General features: G+C 40.8%; 1 protein-coding gene across 1 annotated transcript in view; it reads left to right on the top strand.

Annotated features, from left to right (window-relative positions):
- Positions 1 to 21,677, top strand: part of babam2 (BRISC and BRCA1 A complex member 2) — a 193,317-nt gene that overhangs the window by 23,933 nt on the left and 147,707 nt on the right. Inside the window, exon 4 of the mRNA XM_021584324.2 lies at positions 8,727 to 8,821. Coding sequence (XP_021439999.1) covers positions 8,727 to 8,821 — 95 coding nt within the window. The remainder of the gene's footprint in view (positions 1 to 8,726; positions 8,822 to 21,677) is intronic.

Raw genomic sequence — 21,677 nt, 5'->3', positions numbered from 1 at the left:
GGAGATTTTCCAATGCCTCGCAATTAAGGGCACCTATTTGTCGATGGGTAAAAATACAATGCAGACATTCAATATCATTTTGAGCATGGTGAAGTTATTAGTTACACTTTGGATGATGTATCAATACAACTAGTCACTACAAAAATATAGGCGTCCTTCCTAACTCAGTTGCCGGAGAGGAAGGAAACCGCTCAGGGATATCACCATGAGGCCAATGGTGACTTTTTAAAACAGTTTTAATTTCTGTGATAGAAAAATTGGTCAATGACATTGTAGTTACTCCACAATATAACCCTAATTGACAGAGTGAAAGGAAGGAAGCCTGTACGGAATAAAACATATTCCAAAATATGCATCCTGTTTGCAATAAGGCACTAAAGTTAAACTGCAATAAATGTGGCAAAGAAATTAAGTGTTTATGTTTGTGGCAAATCCTACACAACAAGTCACTCCATATTATCAAGCATGGTGGTGGCTGCATCATTTTATGGCTATGCTTGTCATCGATTAGGACTAGGGAGTTGTTTTTTAAAATATAAAGAATAGAGAATAGAATAGAGCTAAGCACAGGTAAAATCCAAGAAGGAAAACCTGGTTCAGTGTGCTTTCCAACAAACAAGGATACATTTACCTTTCAGCAGGACAATAACCTAAAACACAAGGCCAAATGTACCCTAGTGTTGCTTTCCAAGACGACTTTCAATGTTCCTGAGTGGCCTAGTTACGGTTTTGACTTAAATCAACTTGGAAATCTGTGGTGAGACCTGAAAATGACTGTCTAGCAATGTTCAACAACCAACTGGACAGAGCTTGAATCATATTTTAAAGAGTAATGTGCAAATATTGTACAATCCAGTTAGAGACTTACCCAGAAAGACTCGCACTTTTAATTGCTTCCAAAAGTGATTCTAACATGTATTGACTCAGGGGAGTGAATACTTAAGTATTTATTTATTTATTTTTCACTTTGACATTACATATTATTTGGTGTAGATTGTTTACAAAGATTAACAATGAAATCAATTTTAATCCCACTTTGAAACACAACAAAATGTGGCAAAGTCCAGGGCTGTGGATACTTTCTGAATGCACTCAAGTGCTCTGTTCAATAGTTGGGCATATTTTGAGTTCAAAATCATTACATTTGAACATTTTTCTGTACATTTTTTAGACAGCCATGTATGCATTAATTAATCAATTATACAATCATACAGTTAATGTGACATTGGTAAAAACAACCTAACTACAAAACAACATAATGGTAATAATCTATTTGAATCGTATATCTCTATTGCTAAACTGGGTAGATCAAGATGTAGCCTATATTATTTAATAGTAGTTGTGTATGCATTGAGTTATTGAGATTGTTTTAGCAGATTTCATGGGGCTACAGATAAACAATCACTTCCATTTAAGATTTATTTTATTGGCAACTGCTAGTTGAAACTATTATTTTTATTGTACTGATCAACAACATTTGCAAAGAAGAAGCAATCTCTAATTTGATAAAAGTGTGCGCTTTAAGAATGTAATGACATCGTTCATGAGGCAGAATTTGGCTATGGAATCTGACTTAGGGCAATGGAATTTAGTAGACAATAGTCGGGAGACGAAGAAGTTAATTTGTTTTTGGCGAGGGAGACAAAGTAAATTAATATAATTTTTGATGACAATCAGCTTTGAAATCAGCATATTTTGCATTATGGTTTGCATATTATTTAATTTTTGAATTAACCTTTATTTAACTAGGCAAGTCAGTTCAGAACAAATTCTTATTTACAATGACGGCCTACCCTGGCCAAACCCTATCCCGGACGACGCTGGGCCAATTGTGTGCCTCCCTGTTGAACTCCCAGTCACAGCCAGTTGTGATATTATCACAAACAACATACTAGGGTACTGAATTCAGCTACTAAGTTAGCAAGGATATTTAGCCTACAATTAAAGCTGGTAGCTACCGATATCGTCTCGGGTTTTAAAAGTGTTCTTTCTCTGTTGAGCAGTTTCAACATTTCTACATGCCGTGTTGCGTTATTCAAGTGTGTTAACTTCTGTGCAGCTTGAGTGGGGAGCAGCCCAGACAACTCTAGCAATGAATGAGTAAGCGGAGCAGGCACTTTACTCTTTGACAGACAGACTCGATCCTCTCAATCACGTGAGACACGTTTGACAGAAGTACCCAATGTAACAAAAATGTTAGTACAGAACGTTTTTTTCTTTTGTATCGAAAAAGTACAGAAGTTTCAGTATACCGTGCAACACTACTCTGAGGAAGTAGATAAAGGGGTTAACTGACAATATCCTGAATTATCCCTTTTATAGCCCTTCCTATAGGGTCATTCCATTTGATTTCAATTAAAAAATTTGACCGCATCCCTTTTGATTTGAACAAAACTCTCCATACCTATTTGAGCATGGTAGAAGTGGTCAGAAAGTTACTTTTTGGACCTGAATGCCAAAACATTTAGGAGATAGATGTGCTCAAAGTTGACACATTTTGTATACCCCACCCTAACATGAAACAGTTGTCATCTTCACTGGAAAAGATACATGGGGGCCTCCCAAGTGGTGCAGCCGTCTAAGGCAATGCATCTCAGTGCGCAGTTTGGCGTGTCATGTTTTGAAGGATGCATAACTCCATCTTAGCCTCTCCTGAGCCTGTTGGGGAGTTGCCAGTATGAGACAGGATCGAAATTGGAGAGAAAAAGGGGGGTAAAATACCAACAAAAAAATAATGAATAACGGTTGAGTGACAAAGCTTACAACAGGGTTGTCAAACTATTTTCTAATTACTTGAAAACATGTTTTATTCAAATATCTAAAAATGCGAATTAATCTTTTTTTTTCTTATTTTCTCATATGTTGTAGCTTAGACCCCCTTAGTAGACCCTGAGGTGTTTGTGTTGTGCCTGCCATCGGTTGAGACACAGAATGTGGAGTGGGTGTTATTTCAATCATAGAAATAGAATTCATAGAATGGATATTTTTTGTATTTTTTATTTAACCTTTATTTAACTTGGTAAGTCAGTTAAGAACAAATTCTTATTTACAATGACGGCCTACCAAAAGGCCTCCTGCTGGGATAATATATATATATATATTAGGACAAAGCACACATCACAATGAGACAACACTACATACAGAGACCTAAAACGACAACAACATAGCAAGGCAGCAACACATGACAACACAGCATTGTAGCAACATAACAACAACATGGTAGCAACACAACATGGTAGCAGCACAAAACATAGTACAAACATTATTGGGCACAGACAACAGCACAAAGGGTAAGAAGGTAGGGACAACAATACATCATGTTTTGGTCTTTGAATGAAGAGATTGAGATAAAACTGTCAAGTTTGAGTATTTGTTGCAGCTCGTTCCAGTTTCTAGCTGCAGCGAACTGAAAAGACGATCGACCCAGGGATGTGTGTGCTTTGGGTTCCTTTAACAGAATATGACTGGCAGAATGGATGTTGTATGTGGAGGATGAGGGCTGCAATAGATATCTCAGATAGGGGGGAGTGAGGCCTAAGATGGTTTTATAAATGAGCATCAACCAGTGGGTCTTGCGACGGGTATACAGAGATGACCAGTTTACAAAGAAGTATAGAGTGCAGGGATGTGTCCTATAAAGAGCATTGGTGGCAAATCTGATGGCCGAATGGTAAAGAACATCTAGCAGCTCGAGAGAGCAACCTTACCTGCTGATCTATAAATTATGTCTCCATAATCTAGCATAGGGCTGGGCGGTATACCGTTTTTAGCAAAATACCGGTATTGATGCACAGACCAGTTTGAGTTTTTACTTTATCTTCTATACCGGTATTTTAATGTTTGGTTTGTTAAATGTGATATGCAGTGTGTAACGTCCATTTTTATGGTTTACTTCGCTACTTGAGTCATCTCTCTCCACTCTCACTATGCCGTTTTCCACACAGACCTAGCCAGGCCCCCTGTCACTCAAGGAGCGCATTTGATGTTCCTCAACCACGAGACTCCTGCGTTCAGTCTGCATGGTCAATGATGATAACGAAGCAGTTGTCACTTTGCTTCTTAATATAAATCTACTATAATTACACTATTAGCTTGTGTTTCTCATATCTGCAAACAGCTAGTTCACTTTTCTTAGCAAGTTGTTCCTAAATCTTGTTAGCCGCTAAGCGCTAGCTAGCTAATAAATGTACTGTAGCGACCCTGGGTTTATAAGCGCGGATATCGACTCTGCCGCTTCAGCATGCTTTTGCGGCACAGTCGATAGCGAGCTGGACTTCAGGCTTGAAGGTTGAGGGTTCGAGACCTGCTCCCTGCCTGTTTCATTACAGTACTGAGTAAGAGCAAGCATAATGAGCTATACAACCTGTTAATACCAGTGATTGTGTAGACCTAAATCAGCATGTTGTTTGTGCAACAGTGTCTTCTAAATTAAAGAGGTAAACGCAAAGCAAGAATATGTTAGCTACATGAAGTAGCTAAGAGAACATTAAATGTAGCCTTAGATTATAGGGTCCCCTAGGAAACACAGGAAACACCTATCAACACATCAGTTCTTACCCTGTCACAATAACTCCTCCCTGGCATTTTCATTCGTCATGTCAAACAACACTGTTTTAAAAGTGCCCACTATTATATTCTATATAATTAGAATAGACATTCTATTCCCATGATTCCAACAGTTAACCAAAGTGTTTTGCTCTAAATGGCAAGTCAAATTGCAAAATTTGGTTAAAAATAAGGCCCAGATTATTTGCCCATATTGTGCAGCCCGACGTGGCAGTGTGGATATGATCTCAAATGCAGACATTTATGAAAATTATGACTTTTTGGGGTTTGAAGTTTAATTGAACAGTATAAAACAATCAGAATGGAGAAAGACCCATTGAAATCACTTAGAATGTATGTGTTGCCACCCTAAGGTCATGCACTACTCATAAAGCAAAATTAGAACTTTTATTATAAAAAATATATAAAATACCGTCAAATACTGTCAATTTAAAAGAAAAAAAATATACTGTGATATAATATTTTGGCCGTATCGCCCAGCCCTAATCTGGTGGTCATCTGAATCAGGGTTAGTTTGGCAGCTGGGGTGAAAGAGGAGCGATTACGATAGAGGAAACCAAGTCTAGATTTAACTTTAGGCTGCAGCTTTGATATGTGCTGAGAGAAGGACAGTGTACCGTCTAGCCATACTCCCAAGTACTTGTATAAGGTGACTACCTCAAGCTGTAAACCCTCAGAAGTGGTAATTACACCTGTGGGGAGAGGGGCGTTTTTCTTACCAAACCACATGACATATCCATTCAGACCCCTTCAATTTAGTTGGTACATCATTGAAATTGAAATTTTAATAGCCCCGTAACATCAAAGACCCTCCATCATATTTTACAGTAGGTATGGGATTCTTTTCTGCTCATGCATTCTCATTTCTACTCAAAACCCACCACTGGTGGTGCATGACCAAAGAGCTCTATTTTCACATCATCAAACAAATGTTAATGCCTGATGTTTGCTAAACAGCATTGGCACTTGGAGTGGAACCGGTGCTTTGGTCAAAGGATATGGAGAAAAAAAAGCTCTATGGTCTCGTACGCCATTGGTGGGTTTGGCATCAAAATGAGAATGCATGAACAGAAAAGAACCCCATACCTACTGTAAAATATGGTGGTGGATCTTTGATGTTATGGGGCTATTTGGCTTCCACTGGTCCTGGGACCCTTGTTAAGCTCAACGGCATCATGCGCTGTACCAGGATATGTGCGCAAAAACCTGGTTGCCTTTGCCAGGAGCCGGAACTTGGCCGCATGTAGATTTTCCAGAAAGACAATAGCCCCAAGCACACATCAAAATCCACAAAGAAATGGTTCATTGGCAACATAACCAACATTTTACAATTGCCATCTCAGTCTCCTTACAAACCTGTGGTTTGACTTGAAGAGGATAGTCCATAAACACAGATGAAAGATATCAAGCATCTCTCAGGATTCTGTCTAAGATCCTTCCCAATGTGTTTTCCAGCTCATAAAACATTGTAGGCTCAGTGCCGTTATCCTCGCAAGGTGAAGTATTGAAAACAGGGGTGTCTAATTTTGCCCCCTACCTTTTTTGAGAAAAAATAAATTACATACAGTGGGGGAAAAAAGTATTTAGTCAGCCACCAATTGTGCAAGTACTCCCACTTAAAAAGATGAGAGAGGCCTGCAATTTTCATCATAGGTACACTTCAACTATGACAGACAAAATGAGAAAAAAAAATCCAGAAAATCACATTTTAATTAATTAATTTGCAAATTATGGTGGAAAATAAGTATTTGGTTACCTACAAACAAGCAAGATTTCTGACTCTCACAGACCCGTAACTTCTTCTTTAAGAGGCTCCTCTGTCCTCCACTCGTTACCTGTATTAATGGCACCTGTTTGAACTTGTTATCAGTATAAAAGACACCTGTCCACAACCTCAAACAGTCACACTCCAAACTCCACTATGGCCAAGACCAAAGAGCTGTCAAAGGACACCAGAAACAAAATTGTAGACCTGCACCAGGCTGGGAAGACTGAATCTGCAACAGGTAAGCAGCTTGGTTTGAAGAAATCAACTGTGGGAGCAATTATTAGGAAATGGAAGACATACAAGACTACTGATAATCTCCCTCGATCTGGGGCTCCACGCAAGATCTCACCCCGTGGGGTCAAAATGTTCACAAGAACGGTGAGCAAAAATCCGACAACCACACCTTGTGAATGACCTGCAGAGAGCTGGGACCAAAGTAACAAAGCCTACCATCAGTAACACATTACGCCGCCAGGGACTCAAATTCTGCAGTGCCAGACGTGTCCCCCTGCTTTAGCCAGTACATGTCCAGGCCCGTCTGAAGTTTGCTAGAGAGCATTTGGATGATCCAGAAGAAGATTGGGAGAATGTCATATGGTCAGATGAAACCAAAATAGAACCTTTTGGTAAAAACTCAACTCGTCGTGTTTGGAGGACAAAGAAGGCCATACCTACTGTGAAGCATGGGGGTGGAAGCGTCATGCTTTAGGGCTGTTTTTCTGCAAAGGGACCAGGACGACTGATCTGTGTAAAGGAAAGAATGAATGGGGCCATGTATCGTGAGATTTTGAGTGAAAACCTCCTTCCATCAGCAAGGGCATTGAAGATGAAACGTGGCTGGGTCTTTCAGCATGACAATGATCCCAAACACACCGCCCGGGCAACGAAGGAGTGGCTTTGTAAGAAGCATTTCAAGGTCCTGGAGTGGCCTAGCCAGTCTCCAGATCTCAACCCCATAGAAAATCTTTGGGGGGAGTTGAAAGTCCGTGTTGCCCAGCAGCAGCCCCAAAACATCACTGCTCTAGAGGAGATCTGCATGGAGGAATGGGCCAAAATACCAGCAACAGTGTGTGAAATTCTTGTGAAGACTTACAGAAAACGTTTGACCTCTGTCATTGCCAACAAAGGGTATATAGCAAAGTATTGAGATAAACTTTTGTTATTGACCAAATACTTATTTTCCACCATAATTTGCAAATAAATTAATAAAAAATCCTACAATGTGATTTTCTGGATTTTTTTTCCTCATTTTGTCTGTCATATTTGAAGTGTACCTATGATGAAAATTACAGGCCTCTCTCATCTTTTTAAGTGGGAGAACTTGCACAATTGGTGGCTGACTAAATACTTTTTTTGCCCCACTGTATAAAAAACTTTCTGAGCAATTGTATTAGTTTAAAATAATATTTCCCTGTTTTTTTAAATGGTTTTTTTGCCTATAATATAGCGCAGTATTTGAATTGTTTTATACAGTAATTTCTGCTGATCTTTATCAATGCTGTCAATAATGGAAGATGGAAGATTCACAGTATCATTTAAAACAATTGATATTCCAATTCAAGTCATCATTCTCTGATGTGTGGACCATCTTTGTGTGTGGACCAACCATCTTTGTGCTACCATTTTAAAGTTAAAACAAAAAATAGATGTACTAAAATCAGCCAAAACATGACATCCACCCTGTATTCAAGGGCATGCTGTGGGCATAACACAAACACCTCAGATTATGAAAAATAGGGTCTAAACTGCAACACTGCAGCTATTGAAATCAAATGGAGCGACCCTATATTGACCGAGTTCTAGAGTAGCCTTTTCAATCCCCCTACTCAGTTAATTTCTCTATCACAATTGGTAGACTATTCTGTGAGGGGTTACTGCAAATAGTAAAATTCCAAGCATTTAACCAGAACAACGTGATTGTCTGGTTTTATTTTTCAGGCCTTGTAAATGTTTGAGTGTTACTGGAAATAGGAACTAGGCGGTTGGGCTGTCAGTGGTATGTGTTTTTGTTGTTCATGACCATGTTTTTGGAAAAGTGTAGCCACCAGTATTCACCTGTTCTCATTATTTGATAACAGTGCAGGTCCATTTCATCTCAAGTTACATTACAGAGTTGAGTGTAAAACAGCTAAGCGCTCATGTTGATGCAAGTGGTCATCAATCTCTTCAGCTAGAATCAAAGTCATTTTGTTCACCTAAGGTCTTAATTCAGTTGAACCATTGTAGTAAACACATTCTCCCCATCTCTGTAGAATCTACCTCTTTTCAGAAAAATATGTTTCTTTGCGCTCGCTGCTTGAGTAGTAAACATTGCTATGGTGGGCTGAATTAAATTCTAGAAATCTTTCTTTACGTGTTGTGTGAAAGGTGTGATCATTCTGGTCTTTCTCAGGGGATATCATCTTCAACGCACGGGATCCAGAACTACCTCCAGATTTCATATTTGGAGAGGATGCAGAATTCCTGCCAGAACCCTCCGAACTCCCAGTGAGTACAATTCCCCACCTCATTCATTTCCCACAATTCCCGACAGCTGAGCCAATTCAACATCCTGGCCAAATGTGAATGACTCACCAAGTTGCTGCTCAGACAGGTTCAATGTGGTGAGCAATAGAAGGCAGATGACTCTGCTGCTCTGGTTTATGGTCCAAATGTTTGGACCATTCTGTTGTTTTGACGCGCTTTTATCTGGAACTCAAGTACCGTTATTGATATGTGAGGATGAGTAAGCAGCCATATTGACCCCATGACCTCCAATGTTCTGTTGAAAAGGCGTTGGTGCGTTGCGTAATCACTTCTTCTGTATGTGCTGGCCTGCATGGCCTCCTCCCTTCTTTAGAAAACTGTCGATTGCGACAAGTGTGGTTCAGACTGCCTAAAAATAGTTTCCTTATACATTAGCTAAATAATTAGCTTAGATTGCACACTAAGATATTTAGACACGTACTTATTATAATACTCAAGACATACAGCAATCAAGTGTTTCTTCTTGAAAAATGTGTAAGGGGGGGCACCTTCTAAAATATAATTTCCACCTACAGAAATAAGCCCGGTAACACAATATTAAAATTAAAATATTTTTTTTTACATATTGGACCAGGTACATTGCCTTCGGTAAGTATTCAGACCACATTGTGTTACGTTACAGCCTTATTCTAAAATGTATTAAATTGTTTTTCCCGATCATCGGTCTACACACAATACCCCATGATGACAAAGCAAAAACTGAAGTTTTTTTTGTAATTTTTGCTAATTTAGTAAAAAATAAAAAACTGAAATATACATGAACATAAGTATTCAGACCCTTTACTCAGTACTTTGTTGAAGCACCTTTACAGCATCGAGTCTTTTTGGGTATGACGCTACAAGCTTGGCACACTTGTATTTGGGGAGTTTCTCCCATTTTTCTCTGCAGATCCTCTCAAGCTCTGTCAGGTTGGATGGGGAGCGTTGCTGCACAGCTTTTTTCAGGTCTCTCCACAGATGTTCGATTGGGTTCAAGTCCGGGCTCTGGCTGGGCCACTCAAGGACATTCAGAGACTTGTCCTGAAGCCACTCCTGCGTTGTCTTGGCCGTGTGCTTAGGGTCGTTGTCCTGTTAGAATGTGAACATTCGCCCCAGTCTGAGGTCTTGAGCGCTCTGGAGCAGGTTTTCATCAAGGATCTCTCTGTACTTTGCTCGATCCTGACTAGTCTGCTAGTCCCTGCCGCTGAAAAGCATCCTGATTCGTGGAGTGCTGCAGAGATGGTTGTCCTTCTGGAAGGTTCTCCCATCTCCACAGAGGAACTCTAGAGCTCTGTCAGAGTGATCATCGGCTTGGTCAATTCCCTGACCAAGGCCCTTCTCCCCCGATTGCTCAGTTTGGCTGGGCGGCCAGCTCTGGGAAGAGTCTTGGTGGTTCCAAACTTCTTCCATTTAAGAATGATGGAGGCCACTGTGTTCTTGGGGGATCTTCAATGCTCTGACGTGCATTGTCAGCTGGGGGAGCTTATATAGACAGGTGTCCAATCAATTGAATTTACCACAGTTGTAGAAACATCTCAAGGATGATCAATGGAAACGGGATGCACCTGAGCACAATTTCGAGTCTCATAGAAAAATATCTGAATACTTCTAAAAAAAAAGATACCTTATTTACATATACATTTGTAAAATGTGATTTTAAAACTAGTTAGCAATCTATTGATTAATTTTATGTCCCATAAAACTTAGCTTGACTTGGGGTATACCACCACCTGGTGTAAAACACCCCTGCATGTAATTTTCACAGAAACCACTTCATGTCACAATGTTTCCCCAAACACTTTCCCTGGTTCCCACTACTCTTGCGCAACTAAAAATGTAATCTGTCTCATCACAATTTAAGTCACTTCCAAAAAAGGATTTTGAGGTAGGGTGACGTTTTTTCTCAAGTTAACTTACAGTTGACATGTAGTCCCACTCTCCCCTATGCCCTCACTGCAAATTACAGAGTGGTAAGGTGCTTAACCATGCACTGCTTAAAACTCAGTGTTTTAAATGGTGCAGTTTGTGCATTTTTAGGAGTTGAGAACTAAATAGAGTAGGAATGGAAAGCTGGGATCTCCTTTTTTTTAACAAAGACTCTTCAACCTGCAGTTTTCCCCGCGATGGCAAAAATGTTATATATTTTTTCAATGTTATATATTTTTTTCCGTGTTATATGTTTTTGGGGCGTGGCAGCAATGATTTTTGCCGTGGCACAGCAACCACTGCTAAATGCCTGCAGCAGAAACACTGCAGCAATCTTTGGGAACGTTCTATTGTAGGTTGCTAGTCTGGACCAGAATTTTTTTTTAAACAAACAAAACAACAGTGTCCAACATAGGGATGACCTCAGCAAGCCAACCTGCCATTTTGTTGCATATATTGTCTCCCCAACAGGCTTAGCAGGTGTCTGTGAGTTAAGTTCAGGGTAGTTGGAAGACAGGGCATTTCACATGGGCGTCAACTCCCCAACACAGTCTAGGAACAAACGTATGACCTTGGAATCCACCAGCACACACACAACTGATTTATGGTAAAGTAATAAGAAGATAGTAAATGGAAGAGTTGAATGGCAACCAGGAATTATACATGGGGTTCGGCGCTCACTTGTTAATAGGTCTAATATGTTGTCCCTGTGGAAAACTCCCTGCTGGAAACGGATGCCAGACGAAGCACTGAGAGGCTTGGCAAGAGGCGGTTGTTATTGTTGCTATTACTACAGGGTCTTAAAGTTGTCCAAAGGGCTATTTTTAAAGCCACCTAACAGAGAGAAGTTAAATTCCCCAGCCTGTGAGAGTCTCGGAGACAAGGGGGGAGGTATTGCTCACTGTCTCGTAAAACAGCTGCACACATAAGGGGAAGCACCTCTGTCGCGTCAGTGTTTGGCAGCCCCTCTGTCTTTATTCTCTCTGTCTTTCTTGCCATGTTTTCTTAATCCTTACTTTTTCTCTACCCGGGATGTTTTTTCCCCCTCCTACTTGCTCCCCCTCTTTCTCCATCTTTAGTAAGTCTCGCCCTCCTGCTCTCTTACTCCATAAAACCCTGTTTTCTCAATGCTTCAGTTCATTTCCCATTTCCCACCATTGACTAGTATGCAGACCTCTTCGCCAGTAATCGTTATGAATCAGTTTGTGAACTGGAAACTTTAGGGTGGGAGTTTGGAAAGAGACAAATGTAAACCACTGAACCAGGTGACTGAGTAACTTATTTCCTCATAGGAAGAAGAACTTGCAGCAGCTGCATAAACCACATTTTGACTAACCCTTGGAAAAAGGAGCTAATTTGCCATTTTGCACTATTATCCTATTTGTAGAGTGGAGGGAAGGGAGGAGTATGTTTCAACATGGATATTCAGAGACTCATTTTCACCTGACGGCTTCTAGTCTGGTTCAAAGCTATAACATAGTTTGTTGATGATCCTAATGAGTACAGGTGGTGCACACCGTTCATGTTACTTGGAAGAACATAGCCTCACAGTGGTGAGTGTACACACACATAATGTGGTTTGGCTCACTGTTCAAATGTTGCATTCATCTTTAGATCTCAGATGGAGATTTTGGACAAACAGGTTTCTTGGTGCATGCGCTCAGGACAGGAAGCTTAGAGACAGGAGAGTGCAGCAAGTGTAGGCTGCACAGTTCATCTAAGTACACACCCAAACACTTGCTACTGAATTGAACCATTAATCACTCCTCACTCTCTTGACCAAACAACCTATTTATGTAACAAACATGTCTACAACAGGACGCGGAGATTTTCCATTTAATCAACATCCCAACATGTAGCATACCTTTTGCCCGCAAACCGTCAATAAAAACATGTACTTAAAGTAGGGCTGGGAGATTATATTGAATTTATGTTTTAACTTGATGTTCCAAACGCCTGTATCGCAAGGTTCACATTTTTTTTCTTGTTTTTATATACGTTTGTCTCCTTCGCTCCTTCTGTGCTGTGTACACTGTGCACCTTCCCACTCGAACACAGACACCAAGCCCTTGCCACAAAATACACCTAAAACCTAGTGGTCAAACACAGAAATGGTTCCAATGGTTTGTTCACCGTTCATGTTTCCCATAGGGAAAATTACACTTCAAACAAGGTCTGTGTTTCATGTAGGCTTTCCCTGACTTGACGTTTTGATAATCATCTCAGGGACAAGGGGACTTTTATCAATATATTCAGTTATATTTACTCTCAGATTCGAAAATACCAATTCGCATCAAAGTAGACATCATGCAAGACTACATATCCGTACAAGCTACGGCATGTTCTCTCTAGCTGACACCTTTGCTGTCAGCTACTAGCCAAAATGATCTATTCCATATTTTAACTGATATTTGTTTGCTTATTTATGCATTTGGTGTTTACAGAATACTATCCTTGTAGCAGTCAGATATTTACAATATACCATGAATACTAGTAATTTTTGCAAAGACGCTAGCTGGCTACCTACCTAGAGGATATTAGCAACATGCCCTTATTTTACCAGATCCTCTTCTCCTTCAGCTGGTGGAGGTCTATATTTAATTCCTTAAAATGTCTGCCAACTATATAAACAAGGTGAAATCCATTTCAATTCATTGTGTTAGAATGCAATGCTGTATTAAAGCAATTCAGAACTAACTTGTTGACGTGTTCTGATGCAGATTCAAAGCCAGATTAACTGACATTATTGATTATAGTCTGCTGCTGGAAAAAACGTATGTGTTATGGCTTTGTACCCCCTACTATAATGTGGATAAAGAGTTACACAGAGGGTGTTCTATAATGGAAGCCTCTGAAATATTATAATCCAGTTAGAATCAGGAATTTCCCAGGGTAGCTGTTTAGGCCCCTTGTTTCTTTCAATTTTTACTAACGACATGCCACTGACTTTGAGTAAAGCCAGAGTGTCTATGTATGCGGATGACTCAACACTATACACATCAGCTACTACAGCGACTGAAATGACTGCATCACTCAACAAAGAGCAGAGTGGGTGGCAAGAAATAAGTTAGCCCTACATATTTCTAAAACAAAAGGCATTGTATTTGGAACAAAAAACTCACTAAACCCTAAACCTCAACTAAATCTTGTAATAACTAATGTGGATATTGAGCAAGTTGAGATGACTAAACTGCTTGGAGTAACCCTAGATTGTAAACTGTCATGGTCAAACATACTGATGCAGTAGTAGCTAAGATGGGGAGATGTCTGTCTATTATAAAGCTATCAACAAGGCAGGTCCTACAGGCCCTAGTTTTGTCGCACCTTGTCGACTGTTCAGTCGTGTGGTCAGGTGCCACAAAAAATGACTTAGGAAAATTGCAATTGGCTCAGAACAGGGCAGCACGGCTGGCCCTTGGATGTACACAGAGAGCTAATATTAATAATATGCATGTCAATTTCTCCTGGCTGAAAGTGGAGGAGAGATTGACTTCATCACTACTTTTATTTATGAGCGGTATTGACATGTTGAATGCACCGAGCTGTCTGTCTAAACTACTAGCACACAGCTCGGACAACCATGCATACCCGAAAAGACATGCCGCAAGAGGTCTCTTCACAGTCCCCAAGTCCAGAACAGACTATGGGAGGCACACAGTACTACATAGAGCCATGACTACATGGAACTCTATTCCACATGAAGTAATCAACGCAAGCAGTACAATTTGATTTAAAAACACAGATAAAAAAACACCTTATGGAACAGGTGGGACTGTGAAGCAGCACAAACATTGACACACACACACACACACACACACACACACACACACAATAACATACGCACACACACACACACACACAATAACATACGCACTATACATACATATGGATTTAGTACTGTAGATATGTGGTAGTGTTGGAGTAGGGGCCTGAGGGCACACAGTGTGTTGTGAAATCTGTAAATGTATTGTAGTGTTTTTAAAATGTATGCCAAAGCTGCTGCAAAATACAAAAAACTAAATGCAGAATGTATCCATAATCATAAATGAACCCCAAAAATTACATTGTTTTAAAGAAATCCAAATAGTGAACAGTGGATCCATATGCCTTTTATACATAACATATAAACATCTTACTTGAAGTAAAGATACAATTATTTATTCTTCAATGGCACAAACCTGGGACATTATTACTAACTGAGAGCGCACAGTTTCTTCTGCTTTTTCATTATAGGAATTAGACCAGCACAGATAACACAATGTAAACCGCATACTATGATTTTTGGTGGGTGAGTTACAAATGGGAAAAACAACTGTAATATAAAATACTGTGTCAACTCCAGCAGAATGAGTAAGTTTTAAGACGGGCCTTGGTATGCGCCAAAATTCTCAGACTTCAATGGGAGTAGGGCGGCAAAATACACGGTTGACCAATGTGCAGAGTTCATCTTGTCAACCAATCAAACAATGTTGACAACAATCGAGCTGACAACTATCGGGACTGCTGGTCTCTACACACGGTAAGCAGATTTTCTCGCGGTTCAATTGTCGTTTACCGCGGCCCATGTGTAAGCACCTTTTATACGTCTTACTGAGTCTAGATGTTATCAAATCGGGAGAAGAACAAGTGAAGAAAGCAGCATAGGGAACATGGGTGAAGGTAGTGTAGGTTTATAAAGAGACAGTGCCTTTGGAAAGTATTGAGATCCCTTGACTTTTTCCAACGTTACAGACTTTTTCTAAAATGGATTAAATAAATAAAAATCCTCATCAATCTATCCACAATACCCCTTAATGACAAAGCAAAAACAGGTTTTTAGACATTTTTACTAATTTATTAAAAATAGAAAACAGAAATACCTTATTTACATAAGCATTCAGACCCTTTGCTATGAGACTCGAGCTCAGGGGCATCCTGTTTCCATTGATCATCCTTGAGATGTTTCTACAACTTGATCACAGTCCACCTGTTGTAAATTCAATTGATTGGACATGATTTGGAAAGGCACACAGCTGTTTTAATACAGTGCATGTCAGAGCAAAAACCAAGCCATAAGGTCGAAGGAATTAACCGTAGATCTCCCGACACAGGATTGTGTCGAGGCACATCTGGGGATGGCTACCAAAACATTAAGGCAGCATTGAAGTTCCCAAGAACACTCAGGGAAATGACCAAGAACCCGATGGTCACTCTGACAGAGCTCCAGAGTTCCTCTGTGGAGATAGGAGAAACTTCCAGAAGGACAACCATCTCTGCAGCACTCCACCAATCATGCCTTTATGGTAGAGTGGCCAGACGGAAGCAATTTCTCAGTAAAAGGCACATTACAGCCCGCTTGGAGTTTGCCAAAAGACACCTAAAGTCTCTCAGACCATGAGAAATAAGATTCTCTGGTCTGATGAAACCAAGATTGAACTCTTTGGCCTAAATGCCAAGTGTCACATCTGGAGGAAACCTGGCACCATCCCTACGGTAAAGCATGGTAGTAGCAGCATCATGCTGTGGGGTGTTTTTCAGCACCAGGGACTGGGAGACTAGTCAGGATCGATGGAAAGATGAACGGGGCAAAGTACAGAGAGATCCTTGATGGAAACCTTCTCCAAAGCACACAGCCAAGACATCACAGAAATGGCTTCGGGACAAGTCGCTGAATAACCTTCAGTGGCCCAGCCAGAGCCCGGACTTGAACCTGATCAAACATCTCTGGAGAGACCTGAAAATAGCTGTGCAGGAACACTCACCGTCCAACCTGACAGAGCTTGAGAGAATCCGCAAAGAAGAATAACAGAAAGTCCCCAAATACAGGTGTGCCAAGGTTGTAGCGTCATACCCAAGAAGACTTGATGCTGTAATTGCTGCCAAAGGTGCTTCAACAAAGTAAGGGTCTGAATATTTAAGTAAATGTGATGTTTCAGATTTTTATTTTTATATATATTAGCAAAAATTCAAAAATTATGTTTTTGCTTTGCCATTGGGGGATTGTGTGTAGATTGATGAGGGGACAAACGTATTTAATCCATTTTAGAATAAGGATGTAACATAACAAAATGTGGAAATAGTCAACGGGTCTGAATACTTTCGGAATGCACTGTAAGATGGAGCTTTCCAAAGTGTTCGACTTTGAGTGACCATGGGGCATAAAATACATAGTGTGGAATAAGGGGTAACTAGAGGGATGGTTGGCCATGGAATAAACATAAAATGTGGTTCTAGTGTGCTTCTGTACCCCTTTTAGGGAGTTTCCACAAATTTAACATCTTTTGGGATTTTCAACAATGTAGAAACAAATTTATTTTTGTAAATTTAAGTTTACAATTTTACATTTCTAAAATAAAGACAAATGGCACCCAAAAAATGATTGGCACCCCGGAGCTAATACTTAGTTGCACAGCCTTTGGCCAAAATAACTGCAGAGAAATGCTTCAATGTTTGAGGGGTGAAACTTCTGCTTTCAGATCTCACCATAAGTTTTGTATGTGGTTCAGATCTGGACTCTTCGCTGGCTACTCCAGAACAGTCAAGCATTTCTTCTTAAACCATTCTTGGCTGCTTTTTAATGTGTGATTAGGGTCGTCTTGCTCGAAGACCTACAACCTTCAATGGAGACCCGGTTTTTGTACACTGGGTTGAACATTGGACTTCAAAACACCTTGATATTCTGTTGATTTCATGATGACTTACACACATTCAAGGCCCCAATACCAAAGGCAGCAAAACAAACCCACAGCATTATCAAACCTCCCCATGTTTTCTTGTAGTGAGGGTGTTCTTTTCATTGAATGCTTAATTTGGTCATCTTAACCCCACAGCATTATCTCTCTGAAGTGAGGCAGTGACATAGTTTCACCAAAGTAATGTATCCCTTTCCATATAAACACTCTTTCCATCGAATGCTCCGCAGACGTACAGGATTGAAATTAACGCTACCAGCTCATCAACAGAACGATCCCAGGCAATGTCTACTTGCTCATTGTGCACCTCAGCCACAGTACAGTCCTTGATGTGCTGTAGCATGTCCATATCACATAAACAATGAAAGCTGGTGGAGTCCGTTGCTGATGTTTTTTTGCTTGAGAGGGCCTTCTCTCTCAGTGATGAGATTTTGTGCTGATAATCGTCCAGTAGCATTGTCACCAGCTTGTTCTATCCAAACGGTGCCATCCCTTCCTCTCTCCTGTGTCACCATTTCATTTGGTGGTGGTGCGGGCACCTGCTCAGTACGCACCGTTCAGAAGAATAATCATCAGAGATGTCATGATTTCTTCCCCGCCATCTGAGTTGCCATCTGAGTTGTTTTTGTACCTTCTAGCAGCGCTAACGCAGCATGTGCATCCATTTGTCTTGGTCTTCTTGCCGTTTTGGAAATGATGCATGCTCTCACTGTGTACAAGTAGGCCAGAGTATATTGATAAGATTATTATTTATTTTACCTTGATTTAACTAGGCAAGTCAGTTAAGAACAATTTTTTTTTTTTCGATGACGGCCTAGGAACAGAACGACAGCTCGGGGATTTGAACTTGCAACCTTTCCAACGCTCTAACCACTAGGCTATCCTGCCACCCCTAATTATGATTATCAACTGGGCACAGCACCTTGGTGGTTCCAAACTTCTTGCATTTAAGAATTATGGAGGCCACTGTGTTCTTGGGGACCTTCAATGCTGCAGGAATGTTTTGGTACCCTTCCCCAGATCTTTGCCTCAACACAATCCTGTCTCGGAGCTCTACGGACAATTCCTTCGACCTCGTGGCTTGGTTTTTGCTCTGACATGCACTGTCAACTGTGAGACTTTATATAGACAGGTGTGTGCATCCAAATCATGTCAAGTTGTAGAAAAATCTCAAGGATGAGCAATGGAAGCAGGAGGCATCTGAGCTCAATTTCAGGTCTCATAGCAAAGGGTCTGAATAATTGTTCTGAACTTGTTTTCACTTCATTGTGGGGTATTGTGTGTAGATTGAGTTTTTTATTTATTTAATCCATTTTAGAATAAGGCTGTAACGTAACAAAATGTGTAAAAAGTCAAGGGGTCTGAATACTTTCCGAATACACTGTACCACATGAAGGAAAGACTAATGGGTTTATTGAAGGAAAGAGAGAGTCGCTGTTTCATCCCTTTACGAGACTGACACATTTGTTTCGGCATAACCTAACGACTCAATCTTTGTTTTTAATTGGTGGTTATGTGCCTGCTGAACAAAGAGCGGTTATTTGCGGTGAGGAGCGTGCTGAGATAGTGGTTGGAATAGGCTGGAATACGTGATGTAATTACGACCATGGGAAACACTCCGAGACGGATAAAGCAATGAGGCAAATGTGATTGATGAGTAGGTCCTAAATGAAGCTGTGCTGGTCTTGAGTCTAGAGTCTTGAGTCTTTCCTTTGTGGGCGGGTGGATTGAGACTACGGTCTTGTCACCTTGCTGCCTTTATTTTATTGAGTGGGTAGGCTTGATTTTTTTTTACATAGTGATTTTGGAAGACTTCAGACCAAATGTGATTCGCTTAGGTTGCATTGAAAGTAGAAATGCTGAATAGTGTTAACAGCACTTCACTTTCAATGTGGTTTCCATCCAGTCTACATAGCTCAACAGTGTTATAAACAGCCCAAATGGATGCCTTGTGGCCCGTCTTGGCTTCCTAATTGAGGTTAGTAGCTCGCTACTACCCTTTCAAAATACCATAATTAGCCCCCATCCAAGTCTATAAAGTTCCCTCGTTGAACTTGGCAGCCCCCCTGTTCTCATTGTTTCCCCTTAATTTCCCACCAGTCCACTGTGGGTCTACTCATCCAATAGAAGAGGTCTATGGGCCACACTCCTGCTAGCTGGTCCCACGCCTCTTAATTGTTGTAGAGGGGCTTGGCTTGAGAGGGAAGGGACTGACGTAGTACAATGGAGAGTGCTGTGGCTGTATGCACACACCCAAGCCCGATGACAGGAATAATTTGCGGAATGACCGCTAGGGAGCTGCTGGGAAGACGGAGGGAAGCGAGGAAACTGACAGGAAGGGAGGGAGAGGACTCATTTGGTCACGTGGCAGACTATGTAGTAGTGTACTAGACTGCATGCTGGTTCAAATTTAGATAACTATTTTTTTGTCTGTGATTTTGTAGGTTCAGTAGAGATTTTAATTTAAAATGATAGCCAGCATTGTTTTAATCAAAGTTTAAATGGTAACCCACATTTAAACTTTACTGAAACAAACAAGATTTTGTGGCATATGTTTGTAAGTTCTATGCTCTTGTCATCTTTCTGTAAAATGAGCGGCTTGGAACCAGTCCTGGCAGGCCGCTTAAGGTTTTTTTTTAATGCTTGGTGTCGGTAGACATTACATTTGGTTAAGTGGATTACAAAAATGTACTTGTGCCACGTCTGCACTTATCCATACTCCCTAATCTCCCTCTTCCCTCCACTCGTATGCCCCTCTGTCCCTCTTTGTGTCTGTAATTAGTCATTAGTCAGGTTGAGACCTGCCGAGACCTTTACTAAAACAACCCCTTGGGACGGGAGTTCCCCAGTGCTTTTCGACCACTGCGTGTGTGCGTGCGTGTGCGTGCGTGTGCGTGCGTGTGCTCAGGATTTATTCTGGATCAAAAGGGGCCTTAGGTGGTAGGCGCGGTTGGCACGGCTGCATTTACATTTTTTGGGGGAGGCTCTCATCTTTGCGGTGTAGACATTTTAGAATATATTTTTTTTACCAATTTACTGCAATTCTACACATTTCTCCATATAGTTGAGAAACATTTTTGCAGTTTTAAAGCAAATTTCCTACAATTTTACACTTTGCCATGGAGCTGAGATACTATTTTTTTTAAAGTTTTAAATCTAATTTCCTGCAATTCGATGCATTTTGCCATGGCTAATGCTGTGTTGTTTTGCTCAAACATAATAACAAAATCATTACTGCTAATTGCATTGTTTTTGGAGTTTTAAATTCTCTGACTGTCTAGCTTTTATTTTGGTGATTGTTCATTCTCAAAGATTATATTATAATATTGTTTCTAGATACACTGTATATACAAAAGTATGTGGACACACCTTCAAATTACTGGATTTGGCTATTTCAGACATACCCGTTGCTTACAGGTGTATAAAATTGAGCACACAGCCATGCAATCTCCATAGACAAACATTGGCAGTATAATAGCCTTACTGAAGAGCTCAGTGACTTTCAACATGGCACTGTCATATGATGGCACTTTTCCAACAAGTCAGTTCATCACATTTCTGTCCTGCTAGAGCTGCCCTGGTCAACTGTAAGTGCTGCTTTGTGATGTGGAAACGTCTAGGAGCAACACCGGCTCAGCTGTGAAGTGGTGGGCCACACAAGCTCACATAATGGGACCGCTGAGTGCTGAAGCGCGTAGCTTTCTAAAAATCTCTGTCCTCGGTTGCAACAATCACTACGAGTTCCAAACTGCCTCTAGAAGCAACGTCAGCACAATAACTGTTTGTTGGGCGCTTTATGGTTTCCACGGCCGAGCGGCCGCACACAAGCCCAAGATCACCATGCGCAATGCCATGCGTCGACTTGAGTGGTGTGAAGCTCGCCGCCATTGGACTCTGGAGCAGTGGAAATGCACTCTCTGGAGTGATGAATCGCGCTTCACCATCTGGCAGTCCGACAGACAAATTTGGGTTTGGCGGATGCCAGGAGAATGCTACCTGCCCGAATGCATAGTGCCAACTATAAAGTTTGGTGCAGGAGGAATAATGGTCTGGGACTGTTTTTCATGGATCAGGCCCTTTAGTTCCATTGAAGGGTTATCTTAATGATACAGCATCCAATGACATTCTAGACAATTCTGTGCTTCCAACTTTGTGGCAACAGGTTGTGGAAGGCCCTTTCCTGTTTCAGCATGACAATGCCCCCGTGCACAAAGCGAGGTCCATACAGAAATGGTTTGTCG

The sequence above is a fragment of the Oncorhynchus mykiss genome, chromosome 25, assembly GCF_013265735.2.
Source record: "Oncorhynchus mykiss isolate Arlee chromosome 25, USDA_OmykA_1.1, whole genome shotgun sequence".
NCBI classification, from domain to species: domain Eukaryota; kingdom Metazoa; phylum Chordata; class Actinopteri; order Salmoniformes; family Salmonidae; genus Oncorhynchus; species Oncorhynchus mykiss.
Note: the sequence above shows the minus strand (reverse complement) of the source record. Positions and strands in the feature narration are given on the sequence as shown.